This window comes from Prionailurus viverrinus, chromosome E2, assembly GCF_022837055.1.
Source record: "Prionailurus viverrinus isolate Anna chromosome E2, UM_Priviv_1.0, whole genome shotgun sequence".
Lineage (NCBI taxonomy): Eukaryota > Metazoa > Chordata > Mammalia > Carnivora > Felidae > Prionailurus > Prionailurus viverrinus.
In genome coordinates this window covers 8,342,640-8,360,340 of record NC_062575.1, presented here as the reverse complement: position 1 = coordinate 8,360,340, position 17,701 = coordinate 8,342,640, and the positions used below count along the sequence as shown (strand labels likewise).

The window sequence follows — 17,701 nt, the reverse complement described above, 5'->3', positions numbered from 1 at the left end:
CAGTTTTCTACCCAACTTCACCTTCCTTATCAGCAAAAGGATGAGGAAGGCAATAGGGCTAAGAAGAGGTCAATTTGCAGAGGTTCTTTCAAAGACTTCCAATATCACCCATCTGTCCCATCTGAGCCCACTGGCTGGTGGTCCATGACTGGGCCTCACCAAGTCCACAATCTTCCAAAGACCCTGGTCACACAGGACGCCAAGAGCTAATCTGCCTGTTCTCCATTCTTCTCCCACTGCAGCCAGCAAATCTACCATCTGAAAAGCTTCAGCCGCCCAGAGGGCCCAGGGGGAAAAGCTCAAGGTAGGTGAATCACCCCTACAGTCTCTCGTGGGTGAATCACTTCTGCAGTTTCTTACCCACTAGGTTAATTTCACCCTTTTGGGGTGCTCGTCTCAATTTAGTCAGGAGCCCCGAGAAGCAGGGCTAGGGTTCACAGATTCGTGCGCGGGTAGCATAGGTCCAGGCTGAGCGGTGACGCTGGTTTCTTGGAGGATCACTAGGCCTTCTGGTTGAAGACGTCTGGCCTCTTCACTTCCTTATTCTGACACCCATCTTGGTTGGGGCCAACACCGTTTTGAACGCATTCTCCCCGGGGTGTGGGGCTCATTTCTCCTTCTGTCCACTCGTCGGGAACCCAAAAGCTGGAACAGCTGTGTCCAGGGCCAGCTACAACCCAGCTCCCGGAGGCCACGGCTATTCCTCCGTTGTTTCACGGATGCCAGACTAACGTCTTCCTTGACCACTTTCGAGACGCTTTCAAAGTCTCCCAGGATGGCCACTACCTGTGTGGACCTGGGTGGACCCGGAGACAGGTATCCACTGAGGGTGACGCAGAGTGTCGAGAGCACGGCTCACATCCCACGTCCTCCAGCAACATGTTACCACCCACCTCTGACTTCCATGTTCTCTTCCCTTCCACACAGGGCCCTCTGCAGCGCCCCCTCTCGCCCCCGGCGTGCACGACACCCGCAAGGACCGCCCCCACGCCCCGGCCTGGAGGGCTTCCCAGCCCGTGGCGGGGGCAGCAGGTGGGGGGAGGGGGGAGCCGGCCTGGTGGCCCCGGGGAGCGGTTTGGCGGGTGTCCCCCGTACCCCCACCCGGCCGCCCCCACCCCCACGCAGTCTCCCCCCAGCCCCCCGGACCCCGCCTGGCCGGGGCCGGGCTCCGCTCCCACGCCCGCCCCCCTCCTCTCCCGCGCCCCCGGCCCAGCCCGGGCCGCGCACCCCCCGCCCCGCACCCTCGCCGGCCGCCGCGCGGCCCCCGGCATTCCCGGCACGTCCGGCGCCGACTTTTACCTGTACTTTCTGCACTCGAGGCGGCTCGTCGGGCGAGAAACACCTCCCCGGGACCGCTACCTCCCCCGCCCCGGCTCCGCCCGGCTTCCTCCTTCCCCTCCAAGGCCGCAAAGTAGATGGAGTAAGAGAGTGTGTGTGCGAGAGAAAGAGAAAGAGGGAGCGGGCGCGGGCGCCGCGGGAGGGCGGGCGGGCGGCGGGCGGGAGGCGCGCCCGGCCCCCGCCGCCCTCCGGCCGCCGCCGCCGCCGCCGCCGCCGCGGGCTCGGCAACTCCGGCTCGCGCCCGGCCCCGGCCCCGGCCCGGTCCCCGCCGCCCGCCGCCCGCCGCCGCCCGCCGCCCCGCGGGCCGGGGCCGGCCGCGCCCCCGCGTCCCCGTACCTCGTAAAGGTCCCCAGAAGCCATGCCAGGCTGCGGAACTTGGCTCGCCGGGTGTGCGCGTCTGCTCGCTCGCGCCCTCCGTGCGTGTGCGCGAGGGGGCCAGTGTGCGCGTGTGTGTGCGCGCGTGTGTGTGTGAGTGTGTGTGTGGTGTGTTGAGTAAACTGTGTTTTTGCAGAATGACAGGCTTGGGGGCTGCCTATGCGCAGAATCAGAGCGGGCGGCGGCGGGGCTGGCGTAACCGGCAGCGGCGGCGGCGGCGGCGGCGGCGGCGGCACGAGCGCGGGCAGCAGCGACGGCCGCGCAGCGCGCCCGGGAGGCACCGACGCGGCCCGAGCGCCGCGGCCCCCGCGACCCGGCGACCCGGCGGCGGTGGCTGCAGCGGGCAACGGCTCGCCCCGGCGCCGCCTGCAGGAAGCCGCCCCGCGCCCGCCGCCGGCCCGGACGCTGCTGCCACTGGGCGAGTCCCCGCCCCCCGGGAGCCCGGCCCGGCCCCCGGGGAGGGGGGGGCGGGGGCGGCTGCCCGGCCGCGCCCCGGGGGACCGGTCCCGGAGTCCGGGAGCGCCAGGGCCCGCCCCGCCGCCCCGGGCCGGCTCCGGAGGCGGCGGCGGGGCTCCCCCCGGGGGTGACCGGCCAGGTGCCCGCCGGGCGCACCCGGCCCCGGGGCCGCGAAGGGGCGGCCGGGGAGGCAGGTAGAGAGCAGCGGTGGCCGGTCGCAGGGAAGGGGCCCCAGCTGGGCTCAGCCGACCGGGGGCCTCACCTCTTACCCCACCCCACCCCCCACCTACCACCCCCAACCCAGGGAGGGAGTGGGCGCCACCCCGGGAGACCTGGCCCCTCTGGGGCTCTGCAGCCCCTCCCCGGCTACATAGCCCCTCCCTCCAGTCTGGTTTGTAAGACGTGGAGGCCCCAGGGAGGAGGGACGACATGGCCCATACAGAGGCGCCAAGACAGCACCCCATAAACCCTGGAAAGTCTTTAGAGCCAGGCGTGGCCTCCCTTCAACAGCCGCCTCCCCCCATTCATTCACTCATCCACTACTCAACAAACATTTTCCAGGCTACCCAACTACACGGGTGTCCGTAGACAGGCTCAACCGGGACCCTGCCCTCAAGGGACTTTGAATCCAAGAGGAGAAACTGGCCTCACAGACGTGAGGAGGATTCAGTCGTGCCACACAGAGGAGTTCCTACTATGTGCCAGGCTCCAGCTCGAGGTATTGAAGAAGCTCCCTGAAGTCCAAACTCCTTAATCAAGTCGTCTGTTCCTACCAAGATCCTGGATAAATGGTCTCCCTTCTGTTTAAAGACTTCTCTCTGTAAGAGACACGGTTAACTCAGAACCTGGGAAGACAGGCGGTTCTGAACTCGGAAGAAGGGTCTTCCACATCCCAGCCCCCAAAATGCCTAGTCGGTTACTTTCTCCAGATGAGAAATGGACGTAATTCACATCCTTCCTCCTTCATTTCCTCTGTATGAGACTTTGGACATGTCGCTATACTCATCTCTAAATTGGAAATGGTGATAAACACCTAAAGTGATGTCAGAATTAAATAGGGGATCTATGTGTATAAGAAATGGCATATAGCAGCAGAACTCAATAAAGGTTATTCGTGTCTGAATCTGGACCCTGAACTGCCCTTGTGGAAAGATGCTGAAGGAGAATGTGTGACAAAGAGAAAGGGTTTAATCTAGAAGCTGTCAGACTTTTAAAGGACATCAAATTTTTCATTTCAAAAAAAATTTCTTAGAATCTGAACCACAAAGTTTTCACGTCTGGCTCATTCTAGGATACGTGAGTTTGCATATGCTGTTCCCTCTGCCTAGAATGTCCTTCCACATGGAATCCATCTGGAAAACTCTTCCTCTTCCTGCAGGGGCTTGTTTATCTTTGTATCACAAGCATCTATCACTATTCCTGGCAGAGAGTGAGCACACAATGAATGTTTGTCAGGCTATGCCAATACAACAGATTTTATACCAATTTCTAGTTAAAATCCCATATTAAAACAGTGGGGGCGGGGGGGAGAAGGGTGAGTGTGTGGAAATAACAAAGTGTATTTGGTTTAAAAACTGTAGAAATAGTTATAGCAATTCTCTCCCCTTTTCATACTATTTTCCCAATGGTTATGGTTTTAAATAACAATAATAAATAGCTCTCAATCTGTAGGTCACAAAACAAATTTTAATGATCCTTAATTTGTACTTGGGAATAAACGTGCCACCATAGCATGAGGATGTAATTTGGAAGTAGAAGACAAGAAAGAAACTGGGTTTGGAAATAATCTGCTCAGCCAAATTTGAATATATAATCACTAGTTTTATAAAAACACCAAAAACTTGACTTGTGCTGGCCAAATGCTCCCTGGGAATGTGAGCACACTTTGAAAAACCCTTGTCTAGACAGCAATTGTTACAGAGTTCACAGAAGAGGATATTCACTGTGGATTGGCATGCTCAGGGGATAGCTGATGAAAGAGGTAGAATTGAAGTGCATCTTGAAGACTCCTAGGAAAGGAAGGACAGTGTTTTAATTTGGGAAAGAGGTAAGAGTAGGTGGTGGGCAGTGCCGCAGTGGGAGGGGTGCTAGAAAACTAGAAGATTGATCGGTGGAGGTCATAGGACATTGGATAGCAAATGCAGGTCAGTCATGGAGAGTCTTGGATGCCAAGCTAAGAGGTTTGCAATTTAGCAAGTCAGCAGTGGAAAACTGGTGAAGACTTGCAAATCCATCAAAAACATGTGGCAATCAAAAGGGTGCCTTAGAAGACAAATTCTAGAAGAAATATGAGAAATGGACTGCAGAGGTTGAGGTTAGAGGCAGGGAGACCAATTGCCGTGGTCCACGGTGGTGGCAATAGAAATGAAGAAAACTGGACTTGCAAGGAAGAACCTCACCAGCCACCAACTTTCATTATGGTTATTCCACTTACTTCCATAAAGCATTTGATCCAAATCAACGGGACTTGATGACTAACAGGATGTGTGTGTACGTGTGTGTATGTGTTGGGAGTAGGGGGAGGGGTCAGCAACCAAGGAAAGAAAGGATACAGAGATGACTAAGGTTTTAAACTGAGTGACTGAGAGACCCATCCGTCATAACATTGTTCTATTTTGAGCTTGCCTCCAGACCATTGCTGGCCTCCAGAAAAGCCAGATGCTTCCTGAAGGATGAAGGGAAGGTTCCTCATCTTCTGTGGGAAGGTTGACCCAACCAATGGAAAGTTCTGCTCCAGGTTCTTCAGATGACATGGACCCATTGTTGCTCATGGAGAATGGAAGACACCTACAATGTTCCAAAAACTGGGATAAGCTCTTCATGCTACTCATAACTCAGGGACAAGTGATAAAACTCAACGCAAACTGATTTAAAACAAAGAATTTATTGACTCACACAGATTACAAAAGGATAGAATTGCTCTCAGGGTTGGCTGGATTCAAGATCTCACAGGACATAACATAACATAACATAACATAACATAACATAACATAACATAACATAACATAAAACACATAAAATTCCCAGGCAAAGGCTCTGCTTGGCTGATTGTAGATCACATGTTCTTGTTTTGGCCCAATTACTGTAGTCAGTCACTGATAGTACTCTGTGATTGGCCAGCTTAACTCACACACCCACCTATGGGGCAAGAAGAGTACAATGATTGGCAGCTTTACCGGAATTACATGATTGGAAGTGGGGATGAGCAGAAGCCCAAAGGAATGGGAGAAAGCATAGTGGGAAGATAGGCATCCACTATCTGGAGGAACAAACCTGGGGCAGAATGAGGACGTAGAAGCAAGGTCAGTGGCTGCCTAGAACATGACCTTGCGATGGAGCAAGACCAGCCAGTTTAATAGCCAAGGACAGATTGTTTTCACTGCCCTGACAGCGGATTACAATGTGACAATGACTTGAGACGTGAATCTTGACCACCTGTATAGTATGGTGGTTTAACATGTAGACCGTAGAGTCAAAAGGCCTGGGTTCGAATTCTTGCATCACCACTACTGGCTAGATGCTGTGAGGTTCTTGACTTAACCATTCTGTCTTTCCATTTCCAAATGTATTTGTTACCTTTTGCTGCACAATCAACTACCCCCAAAACCTAGTGGCTTAAAACAAAAGGTTTTTCTTATCTCACAGTGTCTGTGTGTTGGAGATTCAGGAGCAGCTTCAGAAATCACTAATTTCTGACTTATAGTCTCTTCTGGGGTTCCAGTCAAAATGTTGGCTAGGACTGCAGTTATTTGAAGGCTTGAGTGAATCTGGAGGCTCTACTTCCAAGATGGTGCCCACACAAAGGAGCTTCAGCTCCTAACCATGCAGATCTCGTCACAGCGTTGCTTGAGTACCCTCACACCATTTCATCTAGCCCCCAAAACCCAACAAAATAGAGCAAAACTGCCAAAGCTTCAGGTCTTTCTAGAACAGAGCCCCTAATTAAGCTGATGTGTTGGTCCATGCTAACCTTGTTTGATGCAGAGGCGATCTGTAGCACGTCAGACTGTACGACTACGGATGTCGGGTCCACACCACTCATGTTAAAGATGAGAAAACTAAGACCTACATTGGGTGATCCCAGAGAAAGTACAAGGAAGAAGTCACAATGGCTTTGGGCATCTAATCTTAGAAGCTAAGCACTGTCACTTCCACCATATTCTATTTTATTCTTTAGAACTAAGCCACTATGCCTAGCCCCAACACAAGAGGAGGCAAACTGGCCCCCACCTTTTAAAGGGAGGGCTATCAAAGAATTTGTAGGCATATTTTTAAATCACCCCACCACACCTGTAAATTGAAGTGATAAATACCCCATAGAGCTGTTTTAAGAATTAGATAAGATAATCCATGCAAAGCACATACCACTACAATACGGGCTGAATGATGGTGTTTGTTGTAATTACTGTTAAAACTACTAATACCTGGGGTGCCTGGATGGCTCAGTCAGTTAAGCATTCGACTCTTGATTTCAGAGCAGGTCACCCTGCTTGGGATTCTCTCTCTCCATCTCTCTCTGCCCTTCCCCCCGCTCACACCTGCTTGCGCACACACACATTCTCTCACTCTCTCCTCTCCCTCTCAAAATAAATAAATAAACATTTTAAAGAATAATAAATTACCTTTTAAAAAACCTACCAATGCCAGTTTCAAACTTGATATGTATCACTAATATCCTTGAATGTTCAAGATTCCTATAGAAAGTCATTAAATCAAAACCTTCAAAAGGAATATTTTTCTCAAGCCATACAGAAGCTCTTGTTACTAATTAAACTTTATTTTTAGCATTAACTGAAAAATATTTTACTTCAATAATAAGAATAATTGAAGTAAAGTCATACTTACCCAGTACAACATGCTAGGTATTATTCTCACTGAACAATACAAATTACGCCTTGCCCTCACGATGTTTACAGTACAGTGAAGAAACAGACAAGAAAGCAAAATGCATATATAATATTATTTCAGGTATTGATATGACGTACGAAGAAAAATAAAGCTAAGTAAGATGACAGAGAGGAACTGAGATGGGTGCATACAGGGACCAGAAGGGGGAATTGGTTTAGATAAGGTAGTTAGGCAAGACCTCACTAAAGTGGTGACATTTGAGCTGAAACCTGAACAAAGTGAGAGAGAACACAAATCAAATCAGAGGGCAGAGAATGTCAGAGGGAGAAAATAGCAAAGACAAAGCCCTGAGGCTGAAGAAGCTTGGTATGTTCGAGGTCCCGCAATTAAGCCAATATAGGTGAAGAGGAGGGAACTCAGGAAGAAGTAAGCCAGAGAGCTAACCAAGGTCCAGGTATATGTTGGGACTTGTAGGCAAAGAATTTGGATTCCACTCTAAGTGAAATGAGAGGTCAGTGAGGGGAGTGGATAAGAGAATGGCATGATAGGATTGGCTCCTGGGTAAACAATGGAATGGAGAGGGGCAAGAGGGATGCTGGACAGCATTACAGAAGTCCAGATGTAAGATCCTAGTGTCATGGCTTAAGAAGGATGGCATCAAGATGGGGGGGAGTGGTTGGATTGAGGGAACACGAAGATATATGTATAGAAGTAAAAGAATCCTAAATTTTTGGTCTGAGAGGCTAGATGAATGGAGGTTCCATTTACTGAAATGGGGTAAATGGGGGGGTGCATTTTGTAGGTGGTATAAATCGTGGGGGGGGGGGAAATCAACGGTTTATTCCTAGGACATGTTAATTTTGAGATGTGAATTAGGTATGCAAATGAAGATGAAGGAATATTCAGCATGTAAGTCAGAAACTCAGACTGGACATGTGGTAGGAGTGGTCAGCATACCAATGGCAAGCAAAGGGACAAGTTATGGTCACTGACGGACTGGGCGAAGACCCAAAAGAGAAGAGGGCCTAAAGCCATTTAGCATTAAAGACCAGGAAGAAGAAGGTGAGGAGCCAGCAAAGAAATCTGAGAATGAGGGGACTGAAACAGGAAGGAAGCAAGAGAGTGCTGTGTCCCAAATCCAAGTGAGAGACAGAGGGCTGGTCATTAAACGTCAGTGAGAGTTTGGGTGAAAAGAGCACTGACCATACGACTTGGCAACATGGAAATCTCAGGTGACTCTGATGGGACGAGGTTTAGCGGAGCAGTAAAGTTGAAGTGTAAATTAAAGCGAGTTAGAGGGAATTTGGGCAGAAAGGAGGTGCAGATGGTGAGCACAGGTGACTCATTCAAGGCCCTTTGCTATAAAGAGCAGAGAAGTGGGTCAGTAGATGGAGGGGAACACTACATGTGGGAAGGGTTTTTAATATAGACAATATGACAGCACGTCTGAGCAATGATAGGAATGACGCACTAAATGGGAGGAAATGGTCATGCAACAGGAAGAAGAGAGCAATGCTGGAACAGAGTCTTTGAAAAGGCCAATGGGGAAGAGATGCAGAAGGCCAAAGTGGAGGGGTTGGAAGTGGGAGTCCCTCTGTAGTTGGTTGAATAGTGTCCTCTAAAATTCATGTCTACCCAGAAACCTAGAATGTGACCTTGCTTGTAGATGTAGTTAGCCCAGATGAGATCATATAACATTCAGCTTGTCCCTAATCCAATAACTAGTGTCCTTATAAGACGAGAAAATAGAGACTAAAACACATCAAGAGAATGCCATGTGACGATGCGAACAGAGATTGAAGCAATGCGTGCATAGCCAAGGAATGCCAAGGATTGCAAACAACCACCAAGGTGGCCTTGCCAAGACCTTGATTTCAGGCTTCTAGCCCCCAGAGCTGTGAGAGAATGCATTTTTGTTGTTTTTAGCCACCAAGTTTATAGTAAGCTATTCTGGCAGCCACAGGAAACTAATATACCATCCACCAAAAGAACAAGGAAGTCCAAGCACATGGATGTAGATGAAGTTGTTGGCAGGTTTGGAACCCATTTCTCTTATTTCTGTATTCTCCATGAGATTAGCCATGAAATCACCAGATGAAAGTCAAGGGAAAGGAAAGTATCAGATAGGGGAATGTGATTTGCCTGGAACAACATTGGTTTAGTCTGTTGTCTCCCAAATCTATTAATAGTATCCCCTTTCACTCCCAAAGTTACCCATATTTAGACAATAAATGTATGGTGTTTCTAGTATTTGATGTTTGAGGACAGCTCTAAAACTATAAGAAGTCAGGGCACCTGGGTGGCTCAGTCAGTTAAGTGTCCAACTCTTGATTTCAGCTCAGGTCATGATGGGATGGAGCCTCCCCTCCCCCCCCACCCCCCAATCAGGCTCTGCTGAAAGAGTGGAGCCTGCTTGGGATTCTTTGTCTCCCTCTCTCTCTGTCCCTCCCCTGCTCACTTGCTCTCTCAAAAATAAACATTTAATAAAAATATGAGAAGAACTCAGAGAGAAGAGTAGGATTGACTAGGAAAATAGAGTAGCATTGTAGGAAGGTACTAAAGACCCACTGGATATTTGTATTAATAAGTTAATCAACCAGTAAACATGGTGGTGGTTTATCCAGTCACATTAGTTGTTCAGGGCCAAGCTGGGTGTTGGGTTTAACCAAGGTTGGAATTAGCCAGGTGTGTTCAGTGGAAGAAGAGAGGGGAAAGGGAGTGATAACAGGGGGGCTGCAACGGAGAGGATAAAAACCAAGGTGTTGGTCAATGGATTGGAATAAAAATTGATGGAGTTAGGACTCTGGAAATGGGGCAGTCAGTAAGGAAGGCTAACCACTCTTGAACAACTACCTTGGGCTGCATGACCATCCTGTTTCCTTCACTTCTTTCTTGCTTCCTTATTCATGCTGTATGGACCTGCTGTTGTATCAGGAGGATGGCAACAGGATCAATTTTCAGAACCTTGAAGACATTAAGAAGAGAGGATGAATCTGGGGTGAGAACTGAGCGGGGGATGGGGGGGAAGACCACAGTTATTGGGGCTGGGAGTGGGGCTGAGAAATGAGGGAAAGACAGAGAGAGAGAAAAAAAAGACCTTCTGGAAAACCCAACCAAGATATTCTTTGACCTTAAAAGAAGGGAAAATGTGTTGAGCTATTCATGACGTCCAGTGAACCTGCCATTCCTTCTAGCCACTATAGGCAGAACTCAGTTAATATATGCATGTTGTATCATTTTATCATTTCAACAAGGTAAGAACCATTGGTCCCCTATCTTAATCGATGCAAGAAGAAAAGGCCATGACCCAAGGGACATGCTTTACAAGGGGCAGGTAGAGCTTCTGTGGCCTAAAGTAGCCCAGAACCAGTGGGCAATGCGTACTGGGGAAAAGATTTTTTGCAGAGACCATCACAGGAGAAATAAAACCCAAGTATTTGATCCGGAGTCTTAACTAAGAAATCTTAGGGTGGGAGATGAGTGGATTCTAGGAAGGAAACAATATCAAATTTTTAGGGGTGTGTGTGTGTGTGTGTGTGTGTGTGTGTGTTTTGTAAGAAGGAGGAATTTGGACTTGTTAAGCTGAAAAAATTTTAAAACACAGGAATTCACGCACATAAAAATAACACACAAGCTCGCACTCTGTTAGCTGCCAGAGCAATCAAGTTATCTAGAATCATGTAACTTCTAGAAAACTCTCCAGTACCCTGTGAGAGATTGAGTGAAAAAGGCAAAAATATCTTAGTATTATTATAAAAATTGTTTTGACCATATGGATTCCTGAAATGATTTCAGTGGCCCCAAGGTTGACTGGACCACACATTGAGAATTATAGTTCTACAGAATCGTGTAAAACCTATCTTTGTTATAGGTAAAATTGCATCTTTGAAGATTGTACAGAAATGGTTTCTTTTAACTAAATACATTTAAGCTGCATTGCTTTTACATCTTGGGAGGGGAGTGTGCATGTTCTCATTCATAAAGTTCCCTCAGAGGAACCCAGAATAGAGGCCCAGAGCCCCCTGCACAGGACCTGAGTGGGCCCTTTGCCACCACAAGCTTCTGGAACACAAGGAAACCCACGGAAACACAACCAAATGTACTGGTGAAGCTCTACAGGAAAATTTCTCCTCCCCTTCCTTCTCCTTCTCATTTTTCTCTTCTTTTTTTATTGTTTTATAAAATTAAAATTCCAAATCTATGCAAAAGAAAAAGAACAATGTAGTGAGCTCACATGTACCCATTACCCAGGTACAAAAACAACAGTCCAAGGCCATTCTGCTTCCATCTCTACCACCCCATTCCCTCACCCCTCAGGCTAGATTATTTTGAAGCAACTCTCAGACATCCTATCATTTCTTCTGAAAATGTGTCCATATGTATCTCTAAATTTTCGAAATGTAACCACAATACCACCACCACACCTAAATTAACACTAATTCCTTCATATCAAATATTCAGCCAATGTGCAAATTTCCCCTGTTGTCCCATAAATACTTTTTGACAATTGGTTTGTATAAATCAGCATCCAAACGTCTACACATGCACGTGCTTGCTGTGCCTCTTAAAATTTTGTTAAACTTCAGGTATCTCTTTCCTTTTTATTTTCCTTATAAGTTTGTTGTTGGTGCTGTTAGAGAAACTAGATCATTTGTCAGTAGTGTCACTTAGCATGTACTTCTTTCCCCAGTAGTTCCTACATGTGGGTAGCTAGATCTAATCTGGGTTTGTTTTGGGGGCTAAGAGGGCTTCATAGGTGGTGTTGGGCACTTGCCATAAGGAATATGTCTGCTTATCTTTTGTGATTTTAGCTGCCACTGATGACTCTTGGCTAGATTCATTTCATTGGGGTTGCAAAATGGTGTTATCTATCATGTCTTCCTTATTTATCAATTGGATAATGCCATGAACTCTTTCCTGATCAACTCCTTGGCTGTCCTAAGATATTTTTGTACAGGAAAGGCTGGCTAAAAGTTTCATTCGTTCCTTTTATTTATCAGTCTTCCGAATCATGAGTTGGTTCTCCAACGTCTCCAAAGAATCAGGATACATTTGTTTCACTGTCTTTATGAACCCGTGAATTTTAACATGTTTAGTATGTTTCACCCCAATGTTCCTCTTCTTATGGCTCAAATTGGTCCTAGTTTGGCTGGGAGGAGCCTCTGGCAGTTGGGAGGAGCCTCTTCCTGTTGGTTCTTGAGACATTAAACACATCCTTGCTTTCTGGTTTGAGAAGATGCTCAGACACCTTAACCACTTCCTGCACCAGACCTGGAATCCACTATTTCACCAATGATCCCTTGTTCTTTTTACTGAGAAATGGCATTAGGTTACCATAAAGTGAACACCAAATTGTGCTTATAGATAGGTCATCATTTGGGGGCCTTTTCAATGGACAAAGTTACAAATTTTTTGTAGGTCTTTTAGCCCTTAGGGTACGTGCCACAAGAGATATCCAGTCACTTTACTTTGTTTAAAAAAAATTTTTTTAATGTTTTTGTTTATTTTTGAGACAAAGAGAGACAGAGCATGAGCAGGAGAGGGACAGAGACAGAATCTGAAGCAGGCTCCAGGCTTTGAGCTGTCAGCACAGAGCCCATCGCGGGGCTTGAACTCACAGACTATGAGATCATGACCTGAGCTGAAGTCGGATGCTTAACCGATTGAGCCACCCAGGTGCCCCACTTTACTTTGTTTTAGAGTCACTTGAAATAACTTCTTGGTTAAGTCACCAACTCACTACACATTTACATTCATTTGTTTCCATGTTTCCTTTTTGATTTTGATTTTTAGGGACAATATTTTTATTTTTATTTAATTTTTTTAATTTGCAAATATTTACATGGCTCCAGAGTTAAATCTACAAACAAGATATATTGAGGGAAGTCTAGCTCCTACCATTTTTTTCTCCACTCTGTTTCCTCCCTCCCCTTGTAGCTAACCTTTTTATTTCATGGGGTATTATTGAATTTTTAATATAAACAAATCTGCACATACATTCATATATCGTCATTTCCTAGATAAATGCTAGTATACTATGCACATTTTTCTCTACCTTGCTTTTCTCACTAAACATTATATCTTGGATATCTCCTTCAGCATTATTTGGAATTCTTCTTTTTACAGCTGCATAATGCTCCATGATGTGGTCGTGCAAGAGCTATTCATCCTGTCGATGAATTTTTGGAGCCTTTTGAAGTTACAAATAGCTTTATGCCTGATTAGCTTTATGCCTGTGTCTTTTAAAATTCTGGCTAGGCTATAGGGGTATTTTAATTTTGTACTGAATAACCTGCCTTCAAAAAGGTACTAATCATTACAATGTTGGGAGAGAAGGTGTCCAAAAACAAGCCCCATCACTACGGGCAGAACATTAGGTTCATTTCTATTTCTGAGAGGAGTGGCTGCCGCAACTGTCAATCATCATGGCAGGGACTCAATCTGGAGATGACAAAAGAGTACTTTCAGTGGGGAGGGAACGCGAGGCTCTGTGAAAGAGAAAGGCATCTTAGGAAGCCATTGAGAATGGAGGCAAATGAGCTGAACCACGACCAGAATTACCCAGACAAGGAAGTGGCCCTGGCAGTGTCAGCTGGGGACTCAGAGGAAGGAACTTGTCCGTGGTCTCAAGGATTAGTCCAATAATTGATTTCAATTTTCTCTGTGTTTAATTTATCTTCTTTCATTGCAAGGTCTTTACACAGGTTTTGTGAAATGTTACAGCAGTAACTTAGTTGGGCTATGGAAAATTCGGAGACAAGCCTGTGTATGTGATTGGAATGTAGTGATAAAGCAGAAAGTAGCCATCCCTCCTATCTCCTGCCCCAAGGCTAGGAAAGTAGCAGCAGCAGCAGCACACGGGAATGCAATGGCTCACAATTTCAAGAGGTAGGGTGAAGGCTAATCCTGTAGAAATCCTGTGGCATGGAGAATGGGGCCATGGAAATAGATGATCCGGATTTGGGTCCATATCAACCTGTTGAATGGAGTCGGACTTCTTGATGAAGGAAGGTTGCAGAAAAGACACATAGATGCATGGAAACTCATTCCCAAGAGGTCTTTCCCTTTAACTAGAAAAGGACATTGTGTGTTGGCTGAGGAAATATGAATGATATGACACTAAGTGATTAATAAAGACTACAAAAGGAGTCCAACATATCATTTTACCCATTGACCATACGTAAAATGTAAAATACTGATTTCTGGTATGTAAACAGACACATTTAAATGAACATAATCACAATGAAATCACAATGAGTGATGAGATCATGGGTAATTTATGTCTTTGTATTTTCCTTGTTTTTAAAGTTTTCTACGTTGAATATACTTTATTTTGAATAAATAATTTTGAATTACTTTGAATATTGAATATACATTACAATGTCACTTTGAAACAATAAAAAAAGGGGGGGGAGGGGTTCCTGGGTGGCTCAGTTGGTTAAATGTCGCACTCTCCATTTCAGCTCAGGTCGTGATCTCACGGTCATGAGATCAAGCCCCACGTCAAGCTTAGCGCTAGGCATGGAAGCTGTCTAAGATTACCTCTCTCCCTCTGCCCCTCCCCAGCTTGCATGTACATGCACACGTGCGGTTTCTCTATATTATTTAATTAATTAATTAATTAATTAATCTAACTAAAAAAATGGGCAAAATATTAATAGGCAATAGAGAAATGAACATATATAATGGGAAATTAACTTAGGAAAAAGAAACTATCCAAACACACTTGTAATACAAGAAATTCAATGTAAAAAATATATAGCAATTAATGTATTAACTGATTGATGATTTTAAAAAATTTTCCAATACCTAGTATTGCTAAGGATGTAGAGAAAATGGCTCATATACGATGTTGACAGGACACTAAATTGTTGCTATCTTTTCTGGAAGAAAAATTTTCATTGTTTATCATTCTCCTTAAAATGGTCATACCCTAGGGCCCAGTAATTTAACTTCCACAAAATTTTCTAAATAAAAATCAGGTATGTGCATAATGACTTATGTTTAGGAGTATTTATTATCATTATTTATAACACCAAAAATTATTAAGATGTAAATATCCAAAAGGTTAATAATATTCTGTAGGTAATTAAACTCATGACCTTTAAGAATAGCTATGACGTGGAAGAAAAGCTCAACATACATAGTTGAGTGTGAAAGGAAAGATTAAAAAATGGTTTATCTAGGGGCACCAAGATAACTGAGCCAGTTAAGTGACTGACTCTTGATTTTGGCTCAGGTCATGATCTCCTGGTTCATGGGAATGAGTCCCACATCGGACTTTGTGGTGAAAACACCATGGAACTGCTTGGGATTCTCTCTCTCTCTCCCTCTCTTTCTGCCCCTCTCTCACTCTCTTTCTCAAAAATAAATAAATAGACTGCTTTTTAAAATAGTGTATCTCGTGTAATTAGTTTTGCTCATAAAATTGTGTGTGTGTGAGTGTGTGTGTGTGTGTGTGTAGTAAAATGTTAACACTGATTGAATATAGTACATTTGGGCTTTCTTCCATAGACATTGTTGAATTTTGTAAACATTCTACAATAAGTATATAATGTGTACACACCTAAACAGGTATATTTATAAAACCAGGACATTGTTTTTTCAAATTGTGTTTTTACATTTATTCATTTTTGACAGACAGAGAGACAGAGCACAAGCAGGGGAGGGGCAGAGAGAGAGGGAGACCCAGAATCCAAAGCAGGCTCCAGGCTCTGAGCTATTAGCACAGAGCCAGACGCGGGGCTCAAACCCACAAACCACGAGATCATGACCTGAGCCGAAGTTGGACGCTCAACCGACTGAGCCATCCAGGCACCCCCAAAACCAAGACTTTTTTTAAAAGAAAATGGTATTTTAAAAGTAAAACAATGTTCTGGAGTGGGAGTTTACAGAACAGCAATGCGGGGAGGCTAGAATGATTCATACGGTGATGAGCTGAAGTTGGAGACATCAGAATCATGTTCAGCTTGATATAGATACAACTAGCCACATACAGATATTTACAGATGTGTGTATATACACAGATTAGTATACACACACATATCTCTTTGCTCTGTCAGCTGAGGGGGCCTAGGAGTAATGACACCTCAGTAGTACTGAGCACATCTAATGCCCAAATCTTGGTTTCAAATACCATTCTCCAATAAAAGAACAGGGCTCTTTAGAAGAATGGCTGATTCTAGGATGAAGGTAGGAAATACGTAAAATGAGCCTGTAATATCTTATGCTACCAGTAAATAAGAAAGTGCTCAAAATTAATAAATAGGCCCATAATTATGAGGGCAAGTCAAAGAAGCCAACTGGAAAAGCTGCCAATGGCCAAAGCTGGACCAATTTGAGCAATGAAATAAATGAAGTCTCATTGGATTATATCCAAAGTATAAAATAAATATTCATGAATCAATGCTGATATAAATGAATTATTGAATGAATGAATGAATGAATCAATACATAAATAAACAGGTGAGCAGAGACAAATTTCCTTTGCAGAAGTATTCCAAATAATTTATGTAGATATGCCACATTCAAGAAGGTGAAGCATCACTCCCCACTCCTTAGCTGTGGGCTACACATAGTGAGTTCCTTCTAAAAGAGCACAATATAGAAAGTGGGAGGGGACAGTAATTTTACAGTGGAGAAACCTGATAAACACAACCTCAGCCAAGTAATCAAAATGAAGGTCAACAGTGGTAAGTCATGCCAACAGTATGCAGTCTTGATATGATGTGATAAAAATGGTATGTTAGCCCTGTGACTTGTCAAAATCCCATGAACCCAGTCTAATCGAGAGAATAGCATCAGACAAATCCCAACTGAGGGACATTCTACAAAATATCACACCAGTACTCCTCAAAAACTCATCATAAACAACAAAAGTCTGAAAAAATGTCACAGCCAAGAGGAGTCTAAGGAGGCTTGATGACTAAATGTAATGTGGTACCCTGGATGGTATCTTGGAATGGAAAAAAAACTATATTAGGTACAAATTAAGGTAACATAAATAGAGTATGGTCTTCAGTTAATAATAATGTAACAGTGTTGGTCACTAATTATGATAAATGTACCATGCTAATGTAATGTGTTAATAATAGCAGAACCCAGGTGAGAAGTATATGGGAACTCTCTGTACTTCTTCAGAATTTTTCTGTAAAGGTAAAACTATCCTAAGATATAGAGGAAAGTTTTTTTTAAGCAACATTCTGTAACAAATAAAAGCATTTTTAGAAATGATCTCTCCGGGATAGGTACGAGGCCATGAAAGCCAAGGTTTTTTTCTGTAGGAAAATATTGTTGTATTAATTTCAATTAACACATAGCTAAAAATACACACTAAGAGGAGGAATATTTTTCTCTTCATTAAGAGAAGAGTGAAATATTACATTTTTCTGAACATACAGATGTCCATAAGGCAGTGATTGCATTCTCCTTTATCACAAAATAGGAAGGAAGACAGTGAATTTATCTGAGAGAAACACCTACCTAAACAACAAGAAACATTTCAAGAGGAAGAATCTAGGGAAGAACTGCCTCCAAAGATAAGCTATTCCAAAATTCAGAAGAAAAATTTAAAAACCTGGTTGGGATTCTTTAAAAAAGGGCAAAAGTAATAGGTTCCATAAGTAATGATCAGAGCATCATAGGAAAAGATTGAGATGAATGGGCAAAGGAAAGGGAGAAAAAG

At 44.9% G+C, this 17,701-nt stretch overlaps 1 protein-coding gene across 2 annotated transcripts in view; it reads right to left on the bottom strand.

Annotated features, from left to right (window-relative positions):
- Window positions 1-1,943, bottom strand: part of CDYL2 (chromodomain Y like 2) — a 173,196-nt gene extending 171,253 nt beyond the window's left edge. For both annotated transcript variants that reach the window (XR_007147490.1, XM_047836617.1), the window contains exon 1: window positions 1,675-1,943. Coding sequence is in view for 1 of the 2 variants with exons in the window: in XM_047836617.1 (XP_047692573.1) it covers window positions 1,675-1,698 (24 nt within the window). In the remaining variant the exon portion in view is untranslated. The remainder of the gene's footprint in view (window positions 1-1,674) is intronic.
- Window positions 1,944-17,701: the final 15,758 nt, after the last annotated feature.